The sequence below is a fragment of the Coregonus lavaretus genome (genome assembly GCF_964263955.1).
Source record: "Coregonus lavaretus genome assembly, chromosome: 16".
In the NCBI taxonomy this organism is placed as follows: domain Eukaryota; kingdom Metazoa; phylum Chordata; class Actinopteri; order Salmoniformes; family Salmonidae; genus Coregonus; species Coregonus lavaretus.
Genome location: NC_140003.1, coordinates 50,119,627 through 50,131,966, shown reverse-complemented (window position 1 = coordinate 50,131,966; position 12,340 = coordinate 50,119,627). Strand labels below are relative to the sequence as shown.

At 48.0% G+C, this 12,340-nt stretch overlaps 1 protein-coding gene across 4 annotated transcripts in view; it reads right to left on the bottom strand.

Annotated features, from left to right (window-relative positions):
• Positions 1–12,340, bottom strand: part of igf2bp2a (insulin-like growth factor 2 mRNA binding protein 2a) — a 103,273-nt gene that overhangs the window by 54,572 nt on the left and 36,361 nt on the right. For all 4 annotated transcript variants that reach the window (XM_084179554.1, XM_084179555.1, XM_084179552.1 and 1 more), the window contains exons 5-7: positions 7,769–7,832; positions 5,582–5,872; positions 5,213–5,347 (exon numbers count right to left, since the gene is read on the bottom strand). In XM_084179554.1, coding sequence (XP_084035680.1) covers positions 5,213–5,347; positions 5,582–5,872; positions 7,769–7,832 — 490 coding nt within the window. The remainder of the gene's footprint in view (positions 1–5,212; positions 5,348–5,581; positions 5,873–7,768; positions 7,833–12,340) is intronic.

Sequence of the window (12,340 nt, the reverse complement as noted above, 5' to 3'; positions counted from 1 at the left end):
GTAATAAAGGAGTTTGGTCTGGGCGAGGGTTTTGTCTCTTGGGTTGAAATACTATATGTGTCCCCGACGGCTTCAGTTCTCACTAATTACAGAAAATCATCTCCGTTTTCACTGCCGCCAGGGGTGCCCCTTGAGTCCATTGCTATTCTCATTACTATGGAACCCCTAGCTATTAGTATCAGAAGCCATCCTACCGTTACTATGGAACCCCTAGCTATTAGTATCAGAAGCCATCCTACCATTACTATGGAACCCCTAGCTATTAGTATCAGAAGCCATCCTACCGTTACTATGGAACCCCTAGCTATTAGTATCAGAAGCCATCCTACCATTACTATGGAACCCCTAGCTATTAGTATCAGAAGCCATCCTACCATTACTATGGAACCCCTAGCTATTAGTATCAGAAGCCATCCTACCATTACTATGGAACCCCTAGCTATTAGTATCAGAAGCCATCCTACCATTACTATGGAACCCCTAGCTATTAGTATCAGAAGCCATCCTACCATTACTATGGAACCCCTAGCTATTAGTATCAGAAGCCATCCTACCATTACTATGGAACCCCTAGCTATTAGTATCAGAAGCCATCCTACCATTACTATGGAACCCCTAGCTATTAGTATCAGAAGCCATCCTACCATTACTATGGAACCCCTAGCTATTAGTATCAGAAGCCATCCTACCATTACTATGGAACCCCTAGCTATTAGTATCAGAAGCCATCCTACCATTACTATGGAACCCCTGGCTATTAGTATCAGAAGCCATCCTACCATTACTATGGAACCCCTAGCTATTAGTATCAGAAGCCATCCTACCATTACTATGGAACCCCTAGCTATTAGTATCAGAAGCCATCCTACCATTACTATGGAACCCCTAGCTATTAGTATCAGAAGCCATCCTACCATTACTATGGAACCCCTAGCTATTAGTATCAGAAGCCATCCTACCGTTACTATGGAACCCCTAGCTATTAGTATCAGAAGCCATCCTACCGTTACTATGGAACCCCTAGCTATTAGTATCAGAAGCCATCCTACCGTTACTATGGAACCCCTAGCTATTAGTATCAGAAGCCATCCTACCATTACTATGGAACCCCTAGCTATTAGTATCAGAAGCCATCCTGCCATTACTATGGAACTCCTAGCTATTAGTATCAGAAGCCATCCTACCATTACTATGGAACCCCTAGCTATTAGTATCAGAAGCCATCCTACCATTACTATGGAACCCCTAGCTATTAGTATCAGAAGCCATCCTACCGTTACTATGGAACCCCTAGCTATTAGTATCAGAAGCCATCCTACCATTACTATGGAACCCCTAGCTATTAGTATCAGAAGCCATCCTACCGTTACTATGGAACTCCTAGCTATTAGTATCAGAAGCCATCCTACCATTACTATGGAACCCCTAGCTATTAGTATCAGAAGCCATCCTACCATTACTATGGAACCCCTAGCTATTAGTATCAGAAGCCATCCTACCATTACTATGGAACCCCTAGCTATTAGTATCAGAAGCCATCCTACCATTACTATGGAACCCCTAGCTATTAGTATCAGAAGCCATCCTACCATTACTATGGAACCCCTAGCTATTAGTATCAGAAGCCATCCTACCATTACTATGGAACCCCTAGCTATTAGTATCAGAAGCCATCCTACCATTACTATGGAACCCCTAGCTATTAGTATCAGAAGCCATCCTACCATTGCTCTGCTAAACATGGGCAAGGTTGATCACCGCATCTCGCTCTATGCGGATGACAACATCTTGTTAGTTTCACGCCCTGAAGAGTCACTTCCACCACTGTTGGAGCTGTTGGAGCTCATCGAATCACTTGGAGAACTCTCTGGCTACACCATAAACTGGGATAAAAGTGAATTCATGCCTCTTAATGGTGACTTAAACCCAGAGTTCCTTAAACATATACCTTTTAAAATCACAAGAGACTAAATTAAATATTTAGGTGTTGTCATCCCCAAATACCCTAAATTGATTTATAAATTGAACTACCTCGACATGATAGAGAAGCTGAAGCACAACATTGAGATCTGGAGAGTGTTGCCTCTATCTATGATAGGCCATGTTAACGCTATTAAAATGGTTACACTCCCCCAGATTCCTTTATCTCTTTCAGAATCTGCCTATATTTTTAACTAAAGCTTTTTTAAAATCCTTGGATTCTATTATCTTGCCTTTTGTGTGGGGATACAAAGTGGGGACACCGTATCTAAAAAAAACATAGAATCAAGCCAAAGAATTAGGTAGGCTGAGCCTGCTGCATTTCCCAGCATTATTATTGGTCAGCTAGACACTAGAGAACTGGTTGATTGGCAGGGTGAATACCCTGGCGTGGGAGATCCTTCCACCCCTTCATGGCTCGCTATTGAACAAGATACACACAACACCTCTCTTCCAGCACTTCTCTTTTCATCAACTAAATCCCCCACACGTATTACTGGCAATAACCTTATGCAAAAAAATGCATTAAAAATGTGGTATCAAATAAGGAAAACGTTCGGTCCTGTCATCCTATTTGCCATAACCATCATTTCCCCCCTCACTAACTGACAATACTTTTCTATTCTGGAAGAGAAAGGGCATTCCTACTACTGCAGACCTCTACATCAATAATACTTTTGCCACATTCGCACAGTTGAGGGAAGTGTACAATCTCCCCGCATCTAACTTCTTTCAATATTTTCAGATAAGAAATTAAGTTCGCTTAAATATACCACATGTTGAGGCAATTACACCTGCCCACGAACTGTATATTTCCATGAACCTCGTCCCCTGACTCCAAGAGTTTGATCTCCAGATTTGTAGATCACTGTACAGCGTAGAGGGAGACAGATCAGAGGACAAAGACGCAGGTACCTCCGGATCCGATCTTGAAACCGAAGCCCCCAGGGAAGAAGGCGCCGGAACCTCTGGATCCAGGGCGGCGAAGCTGATCTGGTCTGTGTCCGGTCCGGGTTTAACAAGGAGGCCTCCGTTGCCAGAGGATGCTGTTTTCTACTTCAACACGAGTGACATATCTCCATGGCTGGTTGGTAGGGTCGAGAACAGGAACATCCCCCAAGTCATCCAGGAGCATCCTAATAGCTCCATTCTCCAGGGAAGGGGAGGCCCCTTCGGGGAGGGATCCCTGCAGAGTACCGGCCAGTCGGCTGTGGAGAACCGACACGGCGGCGACACTTCCACCAGGCCAGAGCAGCGTCCGGCTACTGGGGTAGAAGAGAAAGAAAAGGTAGGCGGGCGTGGATGCCCCAGTAGCTTGTGTAGGTTCGCTACTTATTTGCTGAGAATAGCCACTTCGCCCCTGTAGTCCTCTGCAAGCAAACAGTTGCTACATTGAAAGTCTGGGTGGTCCACATTGTCCCGGAATAAAGCAAAATAAACCCAGCTCCTGCAGGGTTGAACACGTCCTCCATTTGAGACTGCTGGCTAGCTAGGCTTCAGTGTCTCTCTCCTTACATGAATTCTCAACTAAGTGAACAGAAAGAGATCAGACACACAAATCATCTCACAGCGGTGAGCAGGAAAGCAGTGTCTTTGCAGGTACTGTTGGTAGCAGCATCGGCTAACGTTGGTAGCTATACAACACAGTTCCAACGTACTGTTGGTAGCAGCATCGGCTAACGTTGGTAGCTATACAACACAGTTCCAACGTACTGTTGGTAGCAGCATCGGCTAACGTTGGTAGCTATACAACACAGTTCCAACGTACTGTTGGTAGCAGCATCGGCTAACGTTGGTAGCTATACAACACAGTTCCAACGTACTGTTGGTAGCAGCATCGGCTAACGTTGGTAGCTAAACAACACAGTTCCAACGTACTGTTGGTAGCAGCATCGGCTAACGTTGGTAGCTATACAACACAGTTCCAACGTACTGTTGGTAGCAGCATCGGCTAACGTTGGTAGCTATACAACACAGTTCCAACGTACTGTTGGTAGCAGCATCGGCTAACGTTGGTAGCTAAACAACACAGTTCCAACGTACTGTTGGTAGCAGCATCGGCTAACGTTGGTAGCTAAACAACACAGTTCCAACGTACTGTTGGTAGCAGCATCGGCTAACGTTGGTAGCTATACAACACAGTTCCAATGTACTGTTGGTAGCAGCATCGGCTAACGTTGGTAGCTAAACAACGCAGTTCCAGCCAGGTCAGGTTGCAGGAAAATAGCAGCAAGGAATACAGCCACAATTAGCGTGGGACACCTCTGCGGTCCCAGCCAAAAGCGCTAACTGGGTCGCGGGCTGTGTTCAAGCTGTTCTTGGAAAATCTTGCTAGTTTGATACTGATAGCTACCAGCTAGGCTAGTAGCTAGCTTCGGCAAACAACTTCTGACTTTTTGTTCTGGCAGGATCCCGGGACAGATAGGTGCGGTCACAGCAACTGAGGCTAACCTCGTGCGGGATCCAAAAGCAAAAAGTATATCAATCAAACGAGGAAACAAGGAAGGAAACACTGTCACAGCTTTACAAAAACAATAAACCGAGGTCTCTCGTTCAGCATTCAACATACGTCGCGCTCTGATGACGTGCTGTAGGCCTACCAAATGGTTGAGTAGTGAGGGTTTGGGGTGTAGTAGTGAGGGTGTTGGGTGTAGTAAGGGTGTAGTAGTGAGGGTGTTGGGGTGTAGTAGTGAGGGTGTTGGGTGTAGTAAGGGTGTAGTAGTGAGGGTGTTGGGGTGTAGTAGTGAGGGTGTTGGGGTGTAGTCTGGGTGTAGTAGTGAGGGTGTTGGGGTGTAGTAGTGAGGGTGTTGGGGTGTAGTCTGGGTGTAGTAGTGAGGGTGTTGGGGTGTAGTATGGGTGTAGTAGTGAGGGTGTTGGGATGTAGTAGGGGTGTAGTAGTGAGGGTGTTGGGGTGTAGTAGGGGTGTAGTAGTGAGGGTGTTGGGATGTAGTAGGGGTGTAGTAGTGAGGGTGTAGGGGTGTAGTAGGGGTGTAGTAGTGAGGGTGTAGGGGTGTAGTAGGGGTGTAGTAATGAGGGTGTTGGGGTGTTGTTTGGGTGTAGTAGTGAGGGTGTAGTATGGGTGTAGTAGTGAGGGTGTTGGGGTGTAGTAGGGGTGTAGTAGTGAGGGTGTTGGGGTGTAGTAGTGAGGGTGTTGGGGTGTAGTAAGGGTGTAGTAGTGAGGGTGTAGTAGGGGTGTAGTAATGGTGTAGCAGGGGGGCTATAGTAGACTCACTCCTTGGTCTCGCTGGCTTCTTTCTGCATGATTTCCAGGATCATACGGCAGGCAGAGGAGCAGCCCTCAGGGGTGGAGTGGATGGTGATGGGCTTCTCTGCTGCTCCCGCATTCTCCTTCCGATGGATGTCCACCCTGATGGAGAGAGACAGAGACAGACAGAAGGTCACTGAAAGGTTGAGACTGCATACGTAATCATATTTAAGTTTGGGGTCAGTGCCATGTTAATTCAGTAATTTAATTCCTGAATTGACTTAACTGAAATGTAATTAACCCCATACTTCATACTCGATTTTGACCAACAAAGAAGGAAAACAAATGTGTCAATAAAGCAGATAGAATAATTCTGCTACAACGATGCCCACATACTTGGACTGTGTCTGTTTGGTGACGTTCTTGATGGTGAGACCCTCCTTGCCGATGATGGCTCCTACGAACTGTGTGGGGACCAGCATGCGGAGGGGGAAGTCATGCTGTTTGTGTCGGGGCCCTCCGAAGCCCCCCGAGGGCCCTGGCTGGGGCCCGTCCTGGTCCCTGGACGACCGACCCCCCCGACGCATCCGTGGGGCCTGTAGGGGCGGAGCTGCATCCATATCCAGGATGTACGACACCCTGATGGAGTAGCCCTCAAACTGGTGACCTGTCAACTTCTCTATGGCTCTGTGAGGGGAGAGAACAGAAGAGTCAACTTCTCTACGGCTCTGTGAGAGAACAGAAGAGTCAACTTCTCTACGGCTCTGTGAGAGAACAGAAGAGTCAACTTCTCTACGGCTCTGTGAGAGAACAGAAGAGTCAACTTCTCTACGGCTCTGTGAGAGAACAGAAGAGTCAACTTCTCTACGGCTCTGTGAGAGAACAGAAGAGTCAACTTCTCTACGGCTCTGTGAGAGAACAGAAGAGTCAACTTCTCTACGGCTCTGTGAGAGAACAGAAGAGTCAACTTCTCTACGGCTCTGTGAGAGAACAGAAGAGTCAACTTCTCTACGGCTCTGTGAGAGAACAGAAGAGTCAACTTCTCTACGGCTCTGTGAGAGAACAGAAGAGTCAACTTCTCTACGGCTCTGTGAGAGAACAGAAGAGTCAACTTCTCTACGGCTCTGTGAGAGAACAGAAGAGTCAACTTCTCTACGGCTCTGTGAGAGAACAGAAGAGTCAACTTCTCTACGGCTCTGTGAGAGAACAGAAGAGTCAACTTCTCTACGGCTCTGTGAGAGAACAGAAGAGTCAACTTCTCTACGGCTCTGTGAGAGAACAGAAGAGTCAACTTCTCTACGGCTCTGTGAGAGAACAGAAGAGTCAACTTCTCTACGGCTCTGTGAGAGAACAGAAGAGTCAACTTCTCTACGGCTCTGTGAGAGAACAGAAGAGTCAACTTCTCTACGGCTCTGTGAGAGAACAGAAGAGTCAACTTCTCTACGGCTCTGTGAGAGAACAGAAGAGTCAACTTCTCTATGGCTCTGTGAGAGAACAGAAGAGTCAACTTCTCTACGGCTCTGAGGGGAGAGGAGTTAGAGTTAACGAGAGGGAGAGGGTAAGGGTTAGGCGACACCCTGAAGGAGTAGTCCTCAAACTGATGAACGTTGAATTCTCTATAGCTCTGAGGAGGGAAAAAAGCTTTACGTCTCTGATACCTTTCTAACCCTAACCCTAACCCTAACCCCTAACCCCCAACCCCTAACCCTAACCCCTAACCCCCAACCCTAACCCTAACCCTAACCCCTAACCCTAACCCTAACCCTAACCCCCAACCCTAACCCTAACCCTAACCCCTAACCCTAACCCTAACCCTAACCCCTAACCCTAACCCCTAACCCCTAACCCTAACCCTAACCCCCAACCCTAACCCCTAACCCCCAACCCTAACCCTAACCCTAACCCCTAACCCTAACCCTAACCCCTAACCCCCAACCCTAACCCTAACCCTAACCCTAACCCTAACCCTAACCCCTAACCCTAACCCTAACCCTAACCCTAACCCTAACCCCTAACCCCTAACCCTAACCCCTAACCCCTAACCCTAACCCTAACCCTAACCCTAACCCTAACCCCTAACCCCTAACCCTAACCCTCTTCTTAGCATATCTGACTAGTCTTAGAGTATTTTTTCTATGAGGGGATAATTAGTCTAATGTTTCTAACCCTAACCTTCTGCCATACACCTAACCCTAACCCTAACCCTAACCCTAACCTTCTGCCATACACCTAACCCTAACCCTAACCCTAACCTTCTGCCATACACCTAACCCTAACCCTAACCCTAACCTTCTGCCATACACCTAACCCTAACCCTAACCCTAACCTTCTGCCATACACCTAACCCTAACCCTAACCCTAACCTTCTGCCATACACCTAACCCTAACCCTAACCCCCAACCCCCAACCCCCAACCCCCAACCCTAACCCTAACCCCCAACCCCCAACCCCCAACCCCTAACCCCCAACCCCCAACCCCCAACCCCTAACCCCTAACCCCTAACCCTATGAGGGGATAATTAGTCTAATGTTTCTGCCATACTGATAGTGACATCATTTAAACACAGTAATTACTCTACTTACACTTTAGCCTCCTCCTTGGTTGTGTATGTGACATTCACCACCACTGTTTCTGTGTCAGTATTAACTGTGGATAGGGAACCAGAGAGAGAGGGAGAGAAAGAGAGGTTCTGTCATTTACATGTTGCATCAAATTGTGTCTGTCTCTGCTGTACTGTAGATGAGATCTGGAGGACCACTGCTGTAGGATAGATCTGGAGGACCACTGCTGTAGGATAGATCTGGAGGACCACTGCTGTAGGATATATCTGGAGGACCACTGCTGTAGGATAGATCTGGAGGACCACTGCTGTAGATTAGATCTGGAGGACCACTGCTGTAGGATAGATCTGGAGGACCACTGCTGTAGGTGAGATCTGGAGGACCACTGCTGTAGATGAGATCTGGAGGACCACTGCTGTAGGATAGATCTGGAGGACCACTGCTGTAGGTTAGATCTGGAGGACCACTGCTGTAGGTGAGATCTGGAGGACCACTGCTGTAGATGAGATCTGGAGGACCACTGCTGTAGATTAGATCTGGAGGACCACTGCTGTAGGTGAGATCTGGAGGACCACTGCTGTAGATGAGATCTGGAGGACCACTGCTGTAGATGAGATCTGGAGGACCACTGCTGTAGGTTAGATCTGGAGGACCACTGCTGTAGGTTAGATCTGGAGGACCACTGCTGTAGGTGTGATCTGGAGGACCACTGCTGTAGATTAGATCTGGAGGACCACTGCTGTAGGTGCCTCCTCTAGTCCATCTCCTTAAAGCCCCATCTCCTCCAGTCCATCTCCTTAAAGCCCTCCCTCCTCCAGTCCATCTCCTTAAAGCCCTGTCTCCTCCAGTCCATCTCCCTAAAGCCCTGTCTCCTCCAGTCCATCTCCTTAAAGCCCTGTCTCCTCCAGTCCATCCCCTTAAAGCCCTGCCTCCTCCAGTCCATCTCCTTAAAGCCCTGTCTCCTCCAGTCCATCTCCTTAAAGCCCTTCCTCCTCTAGTCCATCTCCTTAAAGCCCTCCCTCCTCCAGTCCATCCCCTTAAAGCCCTCCCTCCTCCAGTCCATCTCCTTAAAGCCCTGCCTCCTCCAGTCCATCTCCTTAAAGCCCTGTCTCCTCCAGTCCATCTCCTTAAAGCCCTGTCTCTTCCAGTCCATCCCCTTAAAGCCCTGTCTCCTCCAGTCCATCTCCTTAAAGCCCTCCCTCCTCCAGTCCATCTCCTTAAAGCCCTCCCTCCTCCAGTCCATCTCCTTAAAGCCCTCCCTCCTCCAGTCCAGCTCCTTAAAGCCCTGTCTCCTCCAGTCCATCTCCTTAAAGCCCTCCCTCCTCCAGTCCATCTCCTTAAAGCCCTGTCTCCTCCAGTCCAACTCCTTAAAGCCCTCCCTCCTCCAGTCCATCTCCTTAAATCCCTGTCTCCTCTAGTCCATCTCCTTAAAACCCTGTCTCCTCCAGTCCATCTCCTTAAAGCCCTGTCTCTTCCAGTCCATCCCCTTAAAGCCCTGTCTCCTCCAGTCCTTCTCCTTAAAGCCCTCCCTCCTCCAGTTCATCTCCTTAAAGCCCTGTCTCCTCCAGTCCATCCCCTTAAAGCCCTGTCTCCTCCAGTCCATCTCCTTAAAGCCCTCCCTCCTCCAGTTCATCTCCTTAAAGCCCCCCCCTCCTCCAGTCCATCCCCTTAAAGCCCTGTCTCCTCCAGTCCATCTCCTTAAAGCCCCCCCTCCTCCAGTCCATCTCCTTAAAGCCCTCCCTCCTCCAGTCCATCCCCTTAAAGCCCTGTCTCCTCCAGTCCATCTCCTTAAATCCCTGTCTCCTCCAGTCCATCTCCTTAAAGCCCTGTCTCCTCCAGTCCATCTCCTTAAATCCCTGTCTCCTCCAGTCCATCCCCTTAAAGCCCTGTCTCCTCCAGTCCATCTCCTTAAAAATCCCTGTCTCCTCTAGTCCATCTCCTTAAAGTCCTGTCTCCTCTAGTCCATCTCCTTAAAGCCCTGCCTCTTCCAGTCCATCTCCTTAAAGCCCTCCCTCCTCCAGTCCATCTCCTTAAATCCCTGTCTCCTCTAGTCCATCTCCTTAAAGCCCTGTCTCCTCCAGTCCATCTCCTTAAATCCCTGTCTCCTCTAGTCCATCTCCTTAAATCCCTGTCTCCTCCAGTCCATCTCCTTAAAGCCCTCCCTCCTCCAGTCAAACTCCTTAAAGCCCTCCCTCTTCCAGTCCATCTCCTTAAATCCCTGTCTCCTCCAGTCCATCTCCTTAAAGCCCTGTCTCCTCCAGTCCATCTCCTTAAAGTCCTGTCTCCTCCAGTCCATCTCCTTAAAGCCCTGTCTCCTCCAGTCCATCCCCTTAAATCCCTGTCTCCTCCAGTCCATCTCCTTAAAGCCCTGTCTCCTCCAGTCCATCTCCTTAAAGCCCTGTCTCCTCCAGTCCATCTCCTTAAAGCCCTCCCTCCTCCAGTTCATCTCCTTAAAGCCCTGTCTCCTCCAGTCCATCTCCTTAAATCCCTGCCTCCTCCAGTCCACCTCCTTAAAGCCCTGTCTCCTCCAGTCCATCTCCTTAAAGCCCTCCCTCCTCCAGTCCATCTCCTTAAAGCCCTGTCTCCTCCAGTCCATCTCCTTAAAGCCCTGTCTCCTCCAGTCCATCTCCTTAAAGCCCTCCCTCCTCCAGTCCATCTCCTCAAAGCCCTGTCTTCTCTAGTCCATCTCCTTAAAGCCCTGTCTCCTATAGTCCATCTCCTTAAAGCCCGGATCCTCCAGTCCATATCCTTAAAGCCCTGTCTCCTCCATCCCCTTAAAGCCCTCCCTCCTCCAGTCCATCTCCTTAAATCCCTGTCTCCTCTAGTCCATCTCCTTAAAGCCCTCCCTCCTCCAGTCCATCCCCTTAAATCCCTGTCTCCTCCAGTCCATCCCCTTAAAGCCCTGTCTCCTCTAGTCCATCTCCTTAAAGCCCCGACTCCTCCAGTCCATCTCCTTAAAGCCCTCCCTCCTCCAGTCCATCCCCTTAAAGCCCTGTCTCCTCCAGTCCATCCCCTTAAAGCCCTGTCTCCTCCAGTCCATCTCCTTAAAGCCCTCCCTCCTCCAGTCCATCTCCTTAAAGCCCTGTCTCCTCCAGTCCATCTCCTTAAAGCCCTGTCTCCTCCAGTCCATCTCCTTAAAGCCCTGACTCCTCCAGTCCATCTCCTTAAAGCCCTCCCTCCTCCAGTCCATCCCTTGAAAGCCCTGTCTCCTCCAGTCCATCCCCTTAAAGCCCTCCCTCCTCCAGTCCATCTCCTTAAAGCCCTGTCTCCTCCATCTCCCTAAAGCCCTCCCTCCTCCAGTCCATCTCCTTAAAGCCCTGACTCCTCCAGTCCATCTCCTTAAAGCCCTGCCTCCTCCAGTCCATCCCTTGAAAGCCCTGTCTCCTCCAGTCCATCCCCTTAAAGCCCTCCCTCCTCCAGTCCATCTCCTTAAAGCCCTGTCTCCTCCATCTCCCTAAAGCCCTCCCTCCTCCAGTCCATCTCCTTAAAGCCCTGACTCCTCCAGTCCATCTCCTTAAAGCCCTGCCTCCTCCAGTCCATCCCTTAAAGCCCTGCCTCCTGCGGTCAGACCATCATATAATTGGCATATACATTACTCTTACTGAATTTCCACGTGTGCGAGGATATTGGAAATGTTATCAAAGCCTATTGGATGATAACTTGTTTTGAACTAGGACAGAGGAATGTATAACTTAGTTTTTCCGACATAACATAGGTACAGCAAATCCCCTTATTGTATGGGTCACTTTTAAATGAGCCTTTAGAGGCCATGCAATTCAGTACTTATCTCGAAAACAAAAGCAATTTAGGTCAAAAGAGTCCATACTAACAAAGGAAATAGAAGGTCTAACAGAACAGATAGATGGCAATAAAAACTGTACCATAGAGGTTCAGAATAAATTAGAGGAAAAACAAAAAGAAATGGAAAAACTTATTCAAGAAAGATCAAGTGTAATATATTATAAAAATAAAGCAAACTGGATGGAATATTGGGAAAAATGCACCAAATTCTTTTTTAATCTTCAACATAGAAATGCTACCATAAATAATTTACTGAAACTGGTTACAAATGACGGAGTCACCCATGATTCACCAAATGATATTTTGAAGGAGGAAGCAAAGTACTTTAAGCATATGTTTTCATTTCAGTCGCCTCCATCTCCTCTAACTGAAGCTAATTGTAGGGATTTTTTTTCTATTGATAACGTAAAATTAACAGCCATACAGAAAGACTCATGTGAAGGTGAAATTACAGAGGAGGAACTTCTGGATGCAATTAAAGACTTTAAGTCCGGGAAAACTCCAGGGTTGGATGGCATACCAGTCGAGGTATACGAAAACTTTTTTGATATACTCAGAAGACCGTTATTAGCATGTTTTAACCACTCCTATGTAAATGGTAGATTATCAGACACTCAAGAAGGTCTGATCTCATTATTACTGAAACAGGATACAAGTGGGAAATATAAAGATCCAGTCCATTAAAAAAATTGGAGGCCCCTTACACTTCAGTGTTGTGATGCAAAAAAACTAGCAAAATGTATAGCGCATAGAATTAAAAAGGTATTGTCGGACATTATTCATTCTAATCAG